At 37.6% G+C, this 18,210-nt stretch overlaps 1 protein-coding gene across 1 annotated transcript in view; it reads right to left on the bottom strand.

Annotated features, from left to right (window-relative positions):
* The window catches only part of PHLPP1 (PH domain and leucine rich repeat protein phosphatase 1), a 248,393-nt gene that overhangs the window by 112,902 nt on the left and 117,281 nt on the right, over positions 1-18,210 (bottom strand). The window contains exons 2-3 of the mRNA XM_035271295.3: positions 17,419-17,615; positions 9,372-9,497 (exon numbers count right to left, since the gene is read on the bottom strand). Of these exons, the coding sequence (XP_035127186.3) occupies positions 9,372-9,497; positions 17,419-17,615 (323 nt within the window). The remainder of the gene's footprint in view (positions 1-9,371; positions 9,498-17,418; positions 17,616-18,210) is intronic.

The following is an 18,210-nucleotide window of genomic DNA, read 5'->3' as shown; positions in this document are numbered from 1 at the left end:
GCCTGTGGTCCCAGCTACTCAGGAGGCTGAGGTGGAGGAGCACTTGAGCCTGGAACGTCAAGGCTGCGGTGGGTTGCAATCATGCCACTGCACGCCATCCTGAGCAACAGAGTGAGACCCTGTCTCAAAACAAAAACAAAAAAACAAAACAAAAACCAACAAAAAGCCAACCTCATAGAGTTGTTATGAGCACCTACTTCACAGGGCTACCACAAAGTATCTAGAACAGTGTTTGCCAAATAGTAAGTTACCAAAATGTTAGTTATTACTATGTGCATTATTGTCACTATAGCATCAATTTGGTGTGGTAATTATATTGTTAACAAAATATATCAACAAGCTGAGGGAGGAAAAAGGCAAAAATATTTTCTTTTAGGGTTACTAGTTACCTCACCATAGGTAACTAATTCACTTTGGACAAATGTCTAAAGCAAAGAAAATAACAGTCATATATTCTGTGCTGATCAGTGAGATTCACAAGGATGTCAACAAATCAGAGAGCACCCCCCAAAAAAAACTAAGAGATAAAGTATCTGAGAACCAAGCGACAGAAGGAGTTGTTGGAATCGCCAGAGATGCCTCTGCTGAAAATAGACTGCTAAGGAGCAGTCAGTGCAGTGCAAGAGCACAGATGCTGCTAACTCAACAATATTCAGGGTTATCAAATAGTAAAGGGAATCTAATTGTCTTGCATTGTACCAAACAGCGAAACTCGGGTCAACAAGTCAAAGATATAGGAATAAAGACTTAAGCTCACTTATAAGGAAGAACTGTCATATCAGACACTACAGGTGTTGGAAATCCTACAGACAAGGGTGGGATGGTGGGGAGAGTCTGGTCTTTTCCAAAGTTTAAACTCATCTCTGAACTAAGAGTCATTTGTTGTTGAAGACTAGAATTCAAGGTTAAACTTAAGAATGCTGTCAAAGACAATGTCGAATAACTGTCAGCACAATTATTTTAGAAAACTGCGGTTAATATTAATATTCCCTTCTTGTCAACTACCTTACGAGGGCCCTTACCAATATTAAAACAACATTTTACAACTTCAAAATGTAGTCGTAAGTTCCTCCCTTGAACCCTAGAAGTTATTCTATTAAAGATAACATCACACAGATGAAACCCGTAAGTATTTTAAAGTACTATAGCAGTAGTACAGATCCCAACCAGACTTCTTTAAGGCTTCCTGGGAGAATGCTTCTAGAGCTCCACCAAGAACAGATGAGGAACACATTTCCATTTGCTGAGGTCCTGACAATCCACACGGAGCCTAGTGTCTGGCACAAAGAAAGGACAGAGGAGTCCTCTCTTTCCTCCCTCCCTCTCCCCATCACTCCTTGCTGGACAGTGAGAACAACAACTGTTAATTCCAACACAGCTGGAGAAAGAAAGGGGGAACATATGAGAAGACAGGAGAAAGGAAGATGGAAGTACATGGAATGCATTTAAAATGGTAATAGTTATACAAATGAGCACAGCTTCACAAAAATCTGTTTCTTTTGTTACGACATAGGAAGCAAACTGGGTATCTTTGCCATTTCTTTAAAATTGGATTCTAAAACTTTGGAGAAAATAAAATTATACAGTTCTAAACTGAAATAACTTTAGAATTGAAGTGAAAACCTCTTCTTCAGGAATATATTAACTAGGATTTCAGAAACAAGAGCTGCTATGGGGGAAAAAAAAGAATAGACGGGATTAGCAGTGTGGACATAAGACAGGTATATATGATGCATAATTATACTGTAAAGAGATCATTCTATTATTTTTTACCCACTTAATTTTATGTGTAACAAATAATTTAATATAATCCAAAATATTTTACCTTCACCCTAAATTCAAAGCCAATTTCTAAGTTCTCTAACTTTATATTCTGTTTTCTAAACATAATAAAGATTCCACAATATAATTTTGTATGTAACAAATCCATTACTATATTGGAAAGTTAATTATAATACTGGGTAACTTACAGTGAAATTTCTACAAGAAAATGAAATAGAACTAGTAGGAAATTTACTAGCTAGCACCCATTTACTTTAGCTTTTTTTTTAATACCACTCAGACATGTGTGAGATGATCTTTAAAGGATATCTTTGCAAACTGCCTCTGCACATACTTGACCTATCCTTCTTGAAATGAATGTTTTTCTTGTCTTCAAGGTGAATGCCTATTTATCCTTAAAAGACTTGTCCATTGCCTCCTTGAAGTCTTCCTATACCCAAATATCCAATATACTAACTCATATACTTCATTTCCAAACTTTTCTCAAGAACTTTTCTTATCACTACAGAACTGGTACAAGAGCAATCTTCTCAGGATTCATGTCATGCAGACCTATAGCTCCATTTACTATTATTATTATTTTATTTATTTATTTATTTTTGAGACAGAATTTTGCTCTCCTTGCCCAGGCTGGAGTACAGCGGCATGATCTTGGCTCACTGTAACCTCCGCCTCCTGGAGTCAAGCAATTCTCCTGCTTCAGCCTACCAAGTAGCTGGGATTATAGGCACCTGCCACCATGCCTAGCTACATTTGTTTGTATTTGTAGTGGAGACAGGGTTTCACCATGTTGGCCAGGCTGGTCTTGAACTCCTGACCTCAGGTAATCCACCTGCCTTAGCCTCTCAAAGTGCTGAGATTACAGGAGTGAGCCACCATGCCTGGCCCCTTCGTTCCATCTAGATTCTATGGTAGGCTTGTTACATCAAAGGGCCCTTGATTCTTTATCCCCTACCCCCCAAAAAAGGGTGTAAAATGTGAAGTGAGGGTTTCCAGAAAAGCCCTTGACCTCTCAGTAGAACAGATTTCATAGCAAAGCTTCTTGTCATTATAACCCTAAAGTTACAAACTACTGCACAATCCCTAAAGGACAAGTGGCAGACCATGCTAACAGAAGGCAGTGGACTTCCTGAACTACACTTCAAGTTAAAAGACAAAATGTGGGCAAAAGATGTCTAAGTCATATTGAAGGATTTCTTGTAATTACATCTAAGAAGACAATTCGATATGTTGGAAATCTCAATCTTGTTATACTAGCATGATTTGATTCAACTGATTAGTTAAGTATTCTTTGAGTAAAATCTAGACGGTAAAACACTATTTTTTAAGCAAATGAAACCAAAAGTTCAATTGTGATTCACCATGTGTCTTACTCTTAAAAGAGTGATGTTTGCTCGTCATTTCATGTGATCTTTTGGTTTGAAATGTGGCTCTGATTTGCCTACATTGTGCATGTTTAGGGTGCACTCAAATCACGGCAACCAGAAGTTCACTGCAGTGACTTTTTCCTCAAGTCAATGGCCTAGAATTAAATACTATGGTTAATACTGAGCTACACAGCAGCAGAGAGAATGACTGTGACAGTCACAGTCACCTGCAAACTGTCAGCCACTGATCAGCACAGAGAGAGAGACATGCAGACAGGTTAATGGCCCTCCAGGTGGCCTAAATGTATAATACTGGTCTCATGGTCACCATGTTGTAATCAACTAAACTGGCCAGGTTTGAGATCCTTGAAAGAGGTCATGGTGTGCCTTTTTCTTTTCTCTAAATGAGGGAACTGGGACAATTTTTAAGATAAAATCTCCATTAGTAGATATCGTGTTCCTAACTACAGGGCTCCAACACTTTCAATTCAGTCAGTCATGTTACTATTCGGATTCGAAATACTGAATTTAGAAATGTGCCATGTAGTAAACTGTTCTCATTTTCATCTAGCTAATCAATATGAGAGCATTCCATCTGTCTAATAAAAAGTTAAAAGCGTAGCTCACAATATGCCCTTTTCCACAAGTGTTGTATATTTTCTTGGGTACTACATGCTACATCACTAGTTCAGGAATAAGACACCTGAATCAACCCTCTAATCTTTGTAATCTGAGAAGAAAATTTGTAAAAGTAATCATAATTACCTGAATTGTCCATTCTTTAAAAAAAAAAAAAAAAAAAGCATCGATAATGGTGTTGTGGTTATAACTGTAAGAAGAGTCCTCATCTTCTAGAGTTATACATGCACATGTGAAAACAGTTGTGAGTCAAATAATGTCTGGGATTTGCTTTGTAATAATCCAGAGAGAAAGGGAGCACACCCAGAACAGCCCCACTGGTCAGGAGATAACTGTGAAAGCCAGGTCATAGGCATATGGGTGTTATTACATGACTATCACTACTTCAAAATATTTGACATTTTCCATAATAAAGATCTAAAGCACACATGCATACAAAACTAAGTCACTGACCTGAATACACTTTTCATCTTCCATGAAATAAAGAAGCAGACTTTATTTTTATTTTATTTATTTATTTTTAGATGGAGTCTTACTCTGTCACTGCCCAGGCTGGAGTACAGTGGTGCAATCTCAGCTCACTGCAACCTCTGCCTCCCGAGTTCAAGCGATTCTCCTGCCTCAGCCTCCTGAGTGGCTGGGATTACAGGCACCCGCCATCATGCCTGGCTAATTTTTGTATTTTTAGCAGAGACAGGGTTTCACCATGTTGGCCAGGCTGGTCTTGAACTCCTGACCTCAGGTGATCAGCCCATCTTGGCCTCCCAAAATACTGGGATTACAGGCGTGAGCCACTGTGCCCAGCCAAGAAACAGACTTTAAAGTAGAATAATATGCTGTTACAGAAGTTACCAAACTTTTAAATTAAAACTAAGACATGCTAAAGATTCACATGAAAGTCTAACTTTGAAAAAGAATTAACAGGATCAATCAACATAAACACAATGAATGTACTCTAAAAAGTGTGCCACCAAGATGGACACCCAGGTCAGCATTTCCGTCAAGTTACTCTTATATCTGATAGGAGATCTTCTGCATGTTCCTATTCTTGCCTCGGCTAAGCCTTTTCACATCACTGCCCTTCCAACCACTTTGAAAACATGCTGGATACATGCACCTATGTTGAACAAACAGAGCCATTTTTTTACATTGTATATAATAGGAGATTCACTGAATTTTTACAGCATGCTATGCATTAATATTTTAGCAATGAATTCACTATCAATATTGTAATCTTCCCAAAGGAGCTCTTCCACAGTGTCTACCACTAATACACGCCCAAAATAAAGCTCTAAAGAGACTGCCTTGGGTATTATTTTGGCAAGCAATAATAAGTGCTAAGTTTAAAAAGTAATAAGTATTTAAGAGCCTATCTTGGTAGAACACATCTGATTAATAAACATTAATAAATTTTCCCCAAATCAAGCAAATTAGAAAAAAAGTTCTCTTGTAGCTGAAAATCCAAAAAAATAAACTGAAAATAAAGAACTTTCCTCTTAAAATACTTCCTTAATTCATTTTAATTTAAAAATAATTGAAATTTCTTTCTTTTTTGCCCTCCTACCCTGGAGTGGAGACAGTTATTAACAATCAGAAACTCTTGTTTCTGTTGGTTTGTTTTCCTTTCTGGTCCTTATCAAAATGAATCCTTATCTAAACATCAAGATGTAAAGATGATCCATTCTGAGAATGTCTTATTTCTCAATATGAAGAAAAGAAACTAAACATTTCCACAGTTAAAGTGAGTGTAACTAAATGATATAATTTCCTAATACCTACATAGGACGAAGAGCAGATGACAACTGAAAGAGGAAGCTGAAGGAGCTTATAACAATCAGCCTTACCCATGTCAAATTCCCTGTAAGCACATATGAGATTCTAGCCTACTCTCCTTAGATGCTGGGTTAAAAAGGAAAAAACATTATCACAAGATTATCCTCAACACATGAAGCTAAAAAGAAGGCTGTGGCCATACTTTATACAGAATTCAAACTCAAATAGGGAATTCCTTCATCCATTTCTTCTCTAACATCTAATCTCTTTTAATCAGTCCTTTACAATTCATTTGCCCCTTAATTCACTAACCGTAACTGCTAAACATTTTTGAAACATATTTTAAAACTGGAGAAGGAAAAAGTACTGTACTCAAAATCTACATTTACTAAAATGTGTCACCCTCTGTTCCCCACCCCAATTTCTCAGGAGGAAATCTTTTCCCCAACGTCTGCCATCCTTTCCCGAAAAGGCTGCCATGGTTGTTAAGAGAAGCAAAAGGCAAGACAAACTAAGACCCGTGTCTTTATCTGCTGAAAATACGCATACAAATAGGTAATACTTTAAAATATTATCTGACCAATCAGGGATGGCAGTCATAAAATTATCTAGTTAGTTCTACTCTCTTACTAGGTGCCAGTATAAATCTATTATATGGATATCTCATATAAGCCCTAAAAGGTAAGTACTATTATTATTCCCCTTATCAGATGAAAAAGTTTAAAATTTGGAACTAAGATATAGCAACATGGTCAGGAAATGGTGGAATCCATGCCTGCCTTACTTTGAAACTCAAACTCTTGACCCCAACACTATACAGCTTCTCCAATCAAAACCATTTTTCCTTCTAAAAGGAAAGAAGGTTAAAGTTCTTTCTAATTAGTTGTAGTCAGCAACAGTAATCGTAATCAAATCAAAGTCACTCCATCCTCTTGGAAATACTCAGCCTCACTTATTGTAAGTATAAAATGTATGCTGTGTGTGTATTTGTGTGGGAATCCTTGTCTACATATAACTGCAGGGCATGTCAGCACTTTAGAGGAGTACCACACCAGTATTCCTCAAAACTATCAAGGCCATGAAAAACAAAGAAAAGTAGGCCAGGCATGGTGGCTCATGCCTGTAATTCCAACACTTTGGGAGGCTGAGGCAGGCAGATCTCGAGGTCAGGAGTTTGAGACCAGCATGGCCTACATAGTGAAACCCCGTCTCTACTAAAAATACAAAAAATTAGCTGGGTGTGGTGGCATGCACCTATAGTCCCAGCTACTAGGAAGGCTGAGACAGGAGAATCACTTGAACACGGGAAGGGAGGTTGCAGTGAGCTGAGACCATGCCATCACACTCCAGCCTGGATGACAGTGAGACTTCATCTCAAACAAAACAAAACAAAACAAAACAAAACCCCACACACAGAAAAGTGAAAAACCGTCACACAAGAGGAGATAAAAAAGACATGACAATCAAATGTAATGTGGTACCTTGAATTAGATCTTGAAACAGAAAAAGGCAACATAAAAACTAGTGAAATTCAAATAAATGCCAGGCACAGTAACACATGCCTGTAGTCCCAGCACTCTGAAAGGTCAAAGTGGGCAGATCACTTGAGGTCAGCAGTTCAAGACCAGCCTGGCCAAAATGATGACATCCCATCTCAACCAAAAATACAAACATTTGCCAGGCATGGTGGCATATGCCTGTAATCCCAGCTACTCAGGAGGCTGAGGCAGAAAAACTGCTTGAACCCAGGAGGCGGAGGTTGCAGTGAGCTGAGATTGTGCCAACTAACTCCAGCATGGACAACAGAGCATGTTTATCTGTCTCAAAACAAACAAACAAACAAACAAAAATCCAAGTAAAGACCATAGATTAGTTCAGAGTTATGTACTAATGTTGGTTTCTTATAACTGAGAGATATATTGTGGTAATACGTCTGGTAAACTGAGTGACGGGTTTGGGACACTATGTTTGGCAACTCTGTACTATCTTCATAACTTTTCTGTAATTACAAAAGTATTCCAAAATAAAGAAAAAGTTTATTTAAAAAATCAACATCTCTATATAGAAAGAAATGTCTACACTTTGATCCTACTTTGGCATTTTATTCTGAATAAAGCGGAGTGTAGGCAAGTGACTCACTGTTTTCAACCCATAAAACCACTTTAATATAAATACATACCAAAGCACAATAAATATGATAAATTATAAATATAAAAGCCCAATATTATTTAATATCTCCTCCTTATCTCCTCACACTTGTAACCACATAAATAATTTTAAAACCAGACAGGTATGCTTCTAATATCACATTAATTCTACATGTGAATCTGAAGGACAGTGTCCTCTTCCCAACTTTTTGCTGCAGGAGTGCTGCCCTACACATTTAGAACCTCCATTTGTCTATTAGGTTGAGACAATTTTCTAAACCTTATCAACCAAAACTCTATCGGTTGCTTCTTCTCTAAAAGGAAAAGAAACCAGTTCTCCTAAGTGGTATCTCATCATCAGGGAACCGTTTTTACCTGGTAATTCAAATGTGGCCAGTATTTCAAAATGATTTTCTAGATACTGTTCTCTAATTTTCTCTTAACTGTTTTCCAAAGTCACTCCCTTACTCATTCACTTGACAATTACATCACACAGCAGTCTGAATCACAATGAATTTGGATAACAAGTTAAATTACAAATTCAAAAATATAAAAGCAAATTCCGTTGTAATGCTGCTGGCACCCTAGAAAGGTTTCATCTTTTCAGAAACAACACCCAAACCAAGGCACTAAGGACTGCAATCCACCCCATCATTTTATACATAATTCTCTAAACGAGATATAAAAACATTCTTATACAGGGTACCTGAAATATCAGCATTTATTTATCTTATTTATAATGTTATTCTGGTTTCCACTAAACACAAAAGTACTACATAGATACATATTATGTATTTAATTTATATATATGCTTAATTTTATATATATATATATTTCCCCCCCCCCAATCTGAGTCTCTCTCTGATGCCCAGGCTGGAGTGCAGTGGTGCGATCTCAGCTCACTACAACCTCCACCTTCCTGGTTCAAGTGATTCTCATGCCTCAGCCTCCCAAGTATCTGGGTCTACAGGCACATGCCACCATGCCCAGCTAATTTTTTTGTATTTTTAGTAAAGATGGGGTTTCACCATTTTGGCCAGGCTGGTCTCAAACGCCTGAACTCAAGTGATCTGCCTGCCTTGGTCTCCCAAAGTGCTAGGATTACAGGAGTGAGCCACCGTGCCTGGCCAAGAGTACTATATATTATTTCATGGGATATGGTGATCTTATTAAAGCAGAGGAATATAAAATGGCCAAAATAAGATTTAAAAAATTAAACCACTGAAAAGGTGAATAAAGGTGAAAGGGAGATGGTATAACAGACTATTTACATGAAAAAAACAATCAGAGAAAGAAGGGAAATTTGTAACAGTACTCTGGGTATTTTGTGGTTTTATAGTTATTGCAGACTGGGCCAGTCGCTCAGATATTCTCAGACTCATGTTTTTTTAATCTACAACATTAAGATAATAATGCCAGTCTACAGACCAAATTATTTTTAAGTGTAAACAAAACTAAGCGAGTAAAACACAATTTTTAAAAAGCTACTTTTCAGGCAAAATTAGTTTTTAAATAAGTAAAAATTGCTAATCACTGGCAGTTTCTGGGGGGGAAAAAAAAAGTGGGTATAACTACCTGTATTTTAGACCTGGCTAAAGCAGAAAGGAACTTTGCAGCCAACTAGAAGCTGAGCCAATTCCCGGGTTAAGTGCTTGCTTCTTACCTTGGAGACTTGTCGCAGCCACCTTAAGTATTCTGTGAAAGTATCAAAGCATATGTAGTAAGTCTGGCTTTGGGGTCCAGAGGAGCTAAATGCTAAACAATGCTGGTGCTTTTTCACTTCTTCTACCTATAAAAGCAAGCAGAAGCAGAAACAAGTCAGACAGCAGAACCACTGATGTATTTCACTAACTATGCCTCTGAGCAAGGAGTCTGCATGGATTTGCATCTTTCCCTATACATGTTACTCATTACTGAGAACTAAGTTCCTGCATATATATGATAACTTAGTACGAATTACAAGAAAACCAAAAAAAAAGGGGGGAGTTTTATCTTTACTGTATTTCCCCGACACAGTGAAATTCTCTTCCTGTTTAAAATTAGTCTAGACTCTCTTTCTTATTCTTCTAACCTCACAATAGGGTGCTGGGGTTCTTACTTCCTCTTAGAATTTTAATGTAGGAATTTTTACTTAAGTCTTCAGGCATGTTTTAAATAAGTATTTAAAACATTAATGTGAAACTGAAATTGACCTGAAATAAAATCGCACCATGAAAACTTTCAAGTCCAAATGATGCCATAAAATACAAACAAATCAAATTTTCACTCCTGGTAATTTTTTTATTTTGCCTCTTCACAAGGGCAAAAATTCACACAAAGTACGGTAGTATTATACAAACTCTTACGTTTAGAAACTTAATAACCTTCTAAACAACTCACAGGTGAAAGGAGAAATTACAACCAAAAGTTTAACACTCTTAGAACAATTATAGAAATACTATGTATCAAAATCTATATATTACAATAAAAGACACAGTAAAGGGAAATATATACATATATATATTTATTTATTTATTTATTTTCAATTGAAGTCATGTATCTTTTGATACTCATAAAGAAGGCAGAACACTAATTTGATCAGCATGCACCTTTAGAACTTGGAAGTAAGCCCAGGCACTGGGGCTCATGCCTGTAATCCCAGCACTTTGGGAGCCCGAGGTGGGTGGATCACCTGAGGTCAGGATTTCAATACCTGCCTGGCCAACATGGTGAAACCTCATCTCTTCTAAAATCCAAAAAAGGACTTACAGCCAGGCATGGTGGTAGTCCTGGCTACTCAGGAGGCTGAGGAAGGAGGATGGCTTGAACCCACGAGGCAGAGGTTGCAGTGACCTGAGATCTAGCCTGGGTAACAGAGCAAGACTGTGTCTCAAAAACAAAAACAAAAACAAAACTTGGTGTGTGTGTGTGTGGGGGGGGATCAAACCCAAAACTGAATTAATCCAAAGTAGAATGAAGGCTATGATAAAAAGTAGCAATTGGTGAAATGAAAACCAAACATGTAAGAGAAAGCAAAATACTGATTCTTCGAGAAAACTAGTAAAATTGATAAATCCTATGGCAAGAAAAATTGATAAATCTTCTGGCAAGAAAAAGAACAGACACTTTTAAATGATATTAACAATGAAAAGGGAGACACAGCTACAGATTCAGATTTGCCAAAGATTAAAAAGATTATAAACAATTTTGTGAAAACTTATTGGATAAAATGTGTTTTGCCAAGAGTACTAAATGAAGAAAAAAAAAAAAGCCTAAATAGTCCTATCAGCCAGGTGCAGTGGCTCACGCTTGTGATCCCAGCACTTTGGGACACTGAGATGAGCAAATCAATTGAGCTCAGGAGTTGGAGACCAGCCTGGGCAACATGGCAAAACTTTATCTCTACAAAAAAAAAAAAAAAAAAAAAACAAAAAACAGAAAAACAAAAATTAGCTGGGTGTCGCAGTGCACATTTTATAGTCCTATAGCTACTGAAAAGGCTAAAGTGGGAAAATCACCTGAGCCTAGGGAGGTCGAGGCTATAGTGAGGAGTAACTACACCACTGCACTCCAGCCTGGACAATGGAATGAAACCCAGTCTTCATAACAACAACAACAAAAATTGAACAGTCCTACAACCTTTTGTGTGTGTGTGAGATGGAGTCTCACTGGTCACTCAGACTGGAGTACAATGGTGCAATCTTGGCTCACTGCAACCTCTGCCTTCCGGGTTCAAGAGATTATCCTACCTCAGCCTCCTAGTAGCTGTGATTACAGCCTTGGCCTCCCAAAGTGCTGGGAATACAGGCATTAGCCACCATGCCCGGCTCCTATAACCAATTAAAATATAGAAAGTTTTTATTTTGATGCCTCAAAAAAAAATCAGGCCCATATGGCTTTACAGGTGAGTTTTACTAAGGTTTCAAAACATAGATCAATCCAAACTCGTGCAAACTCATCCAGCAAACAAAATATGAAGGAAAATACCCCAACCTATTCTATGAGGACAGTATAACCAAGTACCACATGAGAATAGTAACAGAAAGGAAATTTACAGGTAACCACATTCATAAAGGTTTATCTTAAACAAAATGTTCCACCAAAATCCACTAATTTAAATACATATATATATCAAGAACAAAACTGGAGTGGTGGCTCACCCCTGTAATCTCAATACTTTGGGAGGCCAAGGGGGGTAAATCATTTGAGGCCAGGAGTTGGAGACCAGGCTAGCCAACGTGGTGAAACCCTGTCTCTACTAAAAATACAAAAATTAGCAGGGCATGATGGCATGCACCTGTAGTCCCAGCTACTCAGCAGGTTGAGGCAAGAGAATCGCTTGAACCTGAGAGGTGGAGGTTGCAGTTGAGCTGAGAATGCACCACTGTACTTCGGGTCTGAGTGAAAGAGAGAGAGAGAGACTCAGTCTCAAAATAAAAAATAAAATAAAATAAAAAGATCATTGATAAGACAAGTAACTATCTACTGTTTCTAGTCAACACTGTATAGAGCCCTGCCCATAACAATAGTAAGACAAAGAAAACAACTTGTCATTATTTGAATTTTATATGATTAGCTATACAGTACACAACAAAATCTATAGGATCATATTAGAATAAACCAGAAAATCTATCTAGGTGATAAATAAATACTCAAGATAAATATTCAAAAACCAACTGTTTCTATAAACCAAACAGAAAATGTAATTTTTTTAAAACGCCATGTAAACAAATTGAAATGGACAGATATCAAGCAGAAGGTTTCTTGGGGATGGAGAGGAGTGAGTGGGAAAGAGTGGGAGGAAAGGAGAATAAAAGAGTGGGAAGAAAGGAAAACAAAGGGGCACAAGGAAGCTTCTGGGAATGATGAACATGGTTACTATCTTGGTTGCCGTGATGGGGTTACACAGCTATCAAATTGTACTAACTGGAGTGTACAGTTATCAAACTGTTATGAAAATGTGTAGTTTATTGTTGTCAATTGTACATCAGTAAAGTGTTGGTGAAGACGTGGAGAAAACAACGCTTGTACACTGATGTGAATGCAAAATGACACATCGACCTTGAAAAACAACTTGGTACCATCTTGTAAAAAGTAAACGTGTATATGTCCCAGAGCCCAGTAACTGCATTCCAAAGTGTATACCCAACAGTAGTATATCTCAGGAAAGTCATTATAGGAATTGTGAATTGAATAGTTTTTCATTGTGCCCTATGCAGAACTCTCTAATACTTTGCATTATATTTTAATCTCTCTGCCCCTGCCTTTAAATGCCAAGAGTGTCCACTACAGCAAAGATAACGTTATTCACCAATCATTCTACTTCTTCACATTTCTCAGACCCCTTGCAATTAAGGTAGAGTGATGTGACTAGTTCTGGCCAGTGAGCCATGGAGAGAAGTGGCACATGTCACTTCTGCATCCAAACATACAAGGCCCATGAATGATGCTCCAAGTCACCTCTTCCCTTGCTAAAGCAACAAAGGGAAGTATGAGAGCGCCAAGCCTTCATCAGGCTAGGTCCCTGAACAACTGTGTGAAGAAAGAAATTCCCACCCCCAACCCCACTGACCCACAATAGACATACAATGTGAGAAATTAGTTATGATAAGTCACTGAGGTTGGGGGGGAAGGAGGGTGTTACCATGGCATAACTTAAGCTTATATTAACTGATACGTTGACTGTTCAATCATTTAACCATCAAAACATTCCTACATATAACCAAATGTCCCTCCAGCAAAGTAACTCCACTTGCCAACTACCATCATAGAAAAAGTACTTGCATACCAGAAGACATATCAATATGCCTATATCAACATGCTATAAGACTACAGCAGCAGCACTGTTCATAACAACAACAAACTGACAGCAACCCAAATGTGCACCTGTAGAAAAATTACTTAAGAAATTATGAAATTGTGGAATGTTTAGAGTAGATATTATGGAGAAATAAAAACCACCTAAGTAATATGTAATCTTATTATGAAATATTGTATTAGGTAAATAATTCAATTACAGAAGACCACAGCAATTTATCACTTTTATACACATCAAAAATAAGCAAAATATAGATACATGGTAAAACTTATTTCAAAAAAGGAAAAAATGATGAATACAAATTCTATGACAGTGAATCATTCTAGGGCTTGGGAGGCAATGAGACATATGTAAAGAGATCACAGGTAGAAGAAACACTGGTATTGATATTACTACAGTTCCTGAATTCAGTAGTAGGTTAAGAATTCTTCAATTTATTATGCTTCATAATTTAACAAATATTAATTAAAATACAATATTATCTGCCCAGGCATGGTGGCTCATGCCTGTAATCCCAGCACTTTGGGAGGCCGAGTTGGGCAGATCACTTGAGGTCAGGAGTTTGAGATCAGCCTGGCCAACATGGTGAAACCCTGTCTCTACTAAAAATACAAAAATTAGGCAGGCATGGTGGTATGCACCTGCAGTCCCAGCTACTGAGGAGGCCGAGGCAGGAGAATCACTTGAACCCAGGAGGCAGAAGTTGCAGTGAGCTGAGATTGTACCACTGTACTCCAGCCTGGGTGACAAAGCAAGACTGTCTTAAAAAGAAATTATTTAAAAATCTATGTTAAATTATCTAGGACAAGTTAAATATAACATTAAAACTACAAAATATAAATGTATCTATTAAATATTCTTCCAATAATTAGATTTTGAGAGTTAACGACAAAACCATTTAAGTAATGTCCATGCCTCAAGTGGTATATCAATTTGATGCTATAGCAATTATAACTAGCTTATAACCAATCTACTTCACACTTATTTCTACATCTATAGCTCTTCTATATCTAAATTAAAAAGAAAAACAAAACTCCTTTCATTTATACTCTGTTTTTTCTTTAGCAATAGAACAGGATGAAAAGAAAAAGGACAAAAATTAATGAAAGCTCAAATTGCAAGAAATCAATTATTTTTCCCTAACTCAGTCAACAGATTTTAAAAAATCAGTTTTTCAATGTACTCAATTATTTTTTAAAGGCACAGTGTAAAACGGGCTTTACAAGGTTTGTTTGTGAAAAGAGGAAGCTATTAACTTTCAATTCACTCAATGGTAGAAGTCCATCCAGTAATAGGCCTGGGAAACAGGACAAATCTCTAGTACTGAATGAAAATGCTAATTATAACCGGATCTGCTGACCTTATCTGAACATTCCATGTGCTTTCCTGCCTCTGCCTCTATGAGCATAATAATCTTTCTGACCATCTCCTTCACATGTCAAAAGACTTTTCATCCCTCAAATTCCATCATAATTGCTACCTCTTTCATTACAAAATTCCCTCTTACCCGACACAATGTAATCTCTCCTTCCATTGATCTCTCATAGTACTTTTCTGCACCTTTCTTAAGACATCATTGTGCTTGCTTCATCTTCTGATACAAAATTATAAACTATTCAACAACAGGGAGGGTTACTTAGCTATGCTGGTTTTTCTGGGGTGCCAAGCACAGTGCCTTCCCCACAGAGGGTTCTGAATAAATAGTTATATTAGATTTGCCTATGCAAACAGCCAGCATCATAGAGAAGAGAGAGACTGTAGACCTAACAAAGCATCAAACATTAAATATACATTTTTATTGATAACTATGGTGGTAATACAGATAATTATTTTTTCAATAATCCATCTATCCATCCTTAGTATCAGTCATTAACTCTTCAATGCTCCAACAAATGTTAAGCAGCAATGGTTTCAAAATGAGCGATTAAAATCGATCTAAATGCACCTTGCGCAGCCTGACCAAAACCTATTTTTGAAAATGATCAAGTATTAGCCTTCTTAAAACTAGAATAGAGAGGAAAAAACTGACATAGGTTATTTATTCATAAGGAAAGACTACAAAGAATGTGCTTGCTACACAGCAGGTGAACAACAAAACCATTTATTACTATACCCATCTGGTCTCACTTCCTTCACTTATAACCCTTTTTTTTTTTTTGAGACAGAGTCTTGCTCTGTTGCCAGGCACCAGGCTGGAGTACAGTGGCATAATCTCAGCTCACTGCAACCTCCGCCTCCTGGGTTCAAACAATTCTCCTGCCTCGGCCTCCCGAGTAGCTGGGACTACAGGCGCACACCACCACACCCAGCTAATTTTTCTATTTTTAGTAGAGATGGAGTTTCGCTATGTTGGCCAGGATGGTCTTGATCTCTTGACCTGGTGATCCGCCTGCCTCGGCCTCCCAAAGTGCTGGGATTACAGGCTTGAGCCACCGTGCCCGGCACTTATAACCCTTAAAACAGATCAGACATTTAGACATCTGCCAATTAAAAAACGGTTTACTTAGGCTAGGCGCAGTGGCTCACACCTGTAATCCCAGCACTCTGGGAGGCCAAGGCAGGCAGATCATGAGGTTAGGGGGTCAAAAGATCAAGACCATCCTGGCTAACATGGTGAAACTCTGTCTCTACTAAAAATACAAAAAATTAGCCAGACTCAATGTGCCTGTAGTCCCAGCTAGTTGGGAGGCTGAGGCAGGGGAATCACTTGAACCCGGGAGGCAGAGGTTGCAGTGAGCTGGGATCATACCACTACACTCCAGCCTGGGAAACAAGCAAGACTCCGTCTCAAAAACAACAACAACAACAACAAAAAGAAAACATTTGTTTAATGTGCCCCCAATGTCCATTGACTCATTTTCTCATACAAATCTTAATTTCCATTTATTAACATATTATATCACTTAAAAATCAAGAAATAACTATGGTGATGCTACCCTTACCAACGCGTGGGACTTTATAATAACTCTGACAAAGATAAGAATGAACCAAGCAATCTGGTTCTATTTTATAAATAATAACAATAAAATAGTTAACATACCCAAAGAAAAGAAAGCAGTAATGTCAAAAATATATCAGTTGCATTATATTTTCTCCAAAATGAGTAACATTTAGGATTCAAAATTTATAACTAAGCACTTCATAAAGTAAAGATGCTAACCCCACTGGGCAATAAACACAGGGAAAAATGTGATCAAAGACTTAAGCACTGTACACTCAAACCCTCAGCATGTGTCAATGTTTCTAAATCCATTAATTTAAGGATCAGAATACTCTACTACAAAATGTATGCTTAAGATATCAACTCATAAGTAATGAATTTATCATATAAACTCTGAAATATGACAGTGAAATTCTATCTGATCTATTTCCTGTCCAGTAGGTAAAATGCATGTAGCTAATGAAGCAATGATCATCAAGGCTTCTCATTAGCCAATGGCACTGTTTTTCCCCCACAGCTCCACCAACTAACAACACCCACTGGGGGAGCACTATGAGAACTGAGTAAGACCTCAGATGAGTTAAAAATCATCTACCTCATAACACAGAAATGGCTGAAAGTAAGTTCCTTACTGATGCTGAAAACCCTGTTAGTATATTGCTTGTTTTAAACTTACTTTTGGGCCTGGTGCGGACGCTCACACCTGTAATCCCAGCACTTTAGGAGGCCAAGGCAGGCAGATTACTTGAGATCAGGAGTTCGAGACCAGCCTAGCCAACATGGTAAAACCCGTTCTCTACTAAAAATACAAAAATTAGTCAGGTGTGGTGGTGCACGCCTGTAATCCCAGCTGAGGCAAGAGAATCGCTTGAACTTAGGAGGTGGAGGTTGCAGTGAGCTGAGATCAATGCACTACACTCCAGCCTGAGTGACAGAGCGAGATTCCATCTCAAAACAAACAAACAAACTTACTTTTCCACCAATTAGGGGCAGAACATGCATCTTTCCAGTCAAGCTGTCTTTCACAGATGATACTATCAGGCAGGTCCCACATAGGATGACTTGGCGTCTTGTCCATCGGTTCACGGGCAACTGCATTTTGCCTTTACGGACATTATACATTCCTGAGAGCTGAATCCGTTCAGAGCTACCCGTGCTGTGAGGTTTTCCTGAAATAAACACAAACAAACATGTTATTCTTTAAAAATGGACTCTCTTCCTACTCATCTGCATACCAGATATACAAACTAGATAACAAGGGAATAATTCAAGGGAAAGAACCTAATTTATAATTGAGAGAGATGACAACTGTGGTAATGGAATTATGGTAAGAACTACATCTCCACATGTATACTTAATATTAAGTGACGAGCATTTTCCACAAAACCCTAGGAAAACACCATTTTAACTCTCTGTTTTAACTGGTTTTATTTTCTTGAGTATCTTTCACAATTAAATTTTACATTGGAAAAAATGTCAAGATGTTTATGAATGGTTAGAGTTATTTAAATACACTAAGAAGAAAACATTACAGCCTGAGATAGAAAAATAACATCTAATATCTTACATTTAATAAAACTAATCAGTTTAATGAAATTAACTACTGATATTTTTCCTCATACAGATATTCAGTGTATATTTACTGTGAAAGAAACATAGGAAAGAAAATATTTTTCTTAAAATTACTATTATTTCCTATTAGAAATGATTCTCAGTAATCCATTAAGAATGGGTGCTACAATGCTTATGACTTATGGAAAGGAG

The sequence above is a fragment of the Callithrix jacchus genome, chromosome 13 (genome assembly GCF_049354715.1).
Source record: "Callithrix jacchus isolate 240 chromosome 13, calJac240_pri, whole genome shotgun sequence".
Taxonomy (NCBI): domain Eukaryota; kingdom Metazoa; phylum Chordata; class Mammalia; order Primates; family Cebidae; genus Callithrix; species Callithrix jacchus.
The sequence above is the reverse complement of the archived record's forward strand: the minus strand, read 5'-3'. Positions and strand labels throughout refer to the sequence as shown.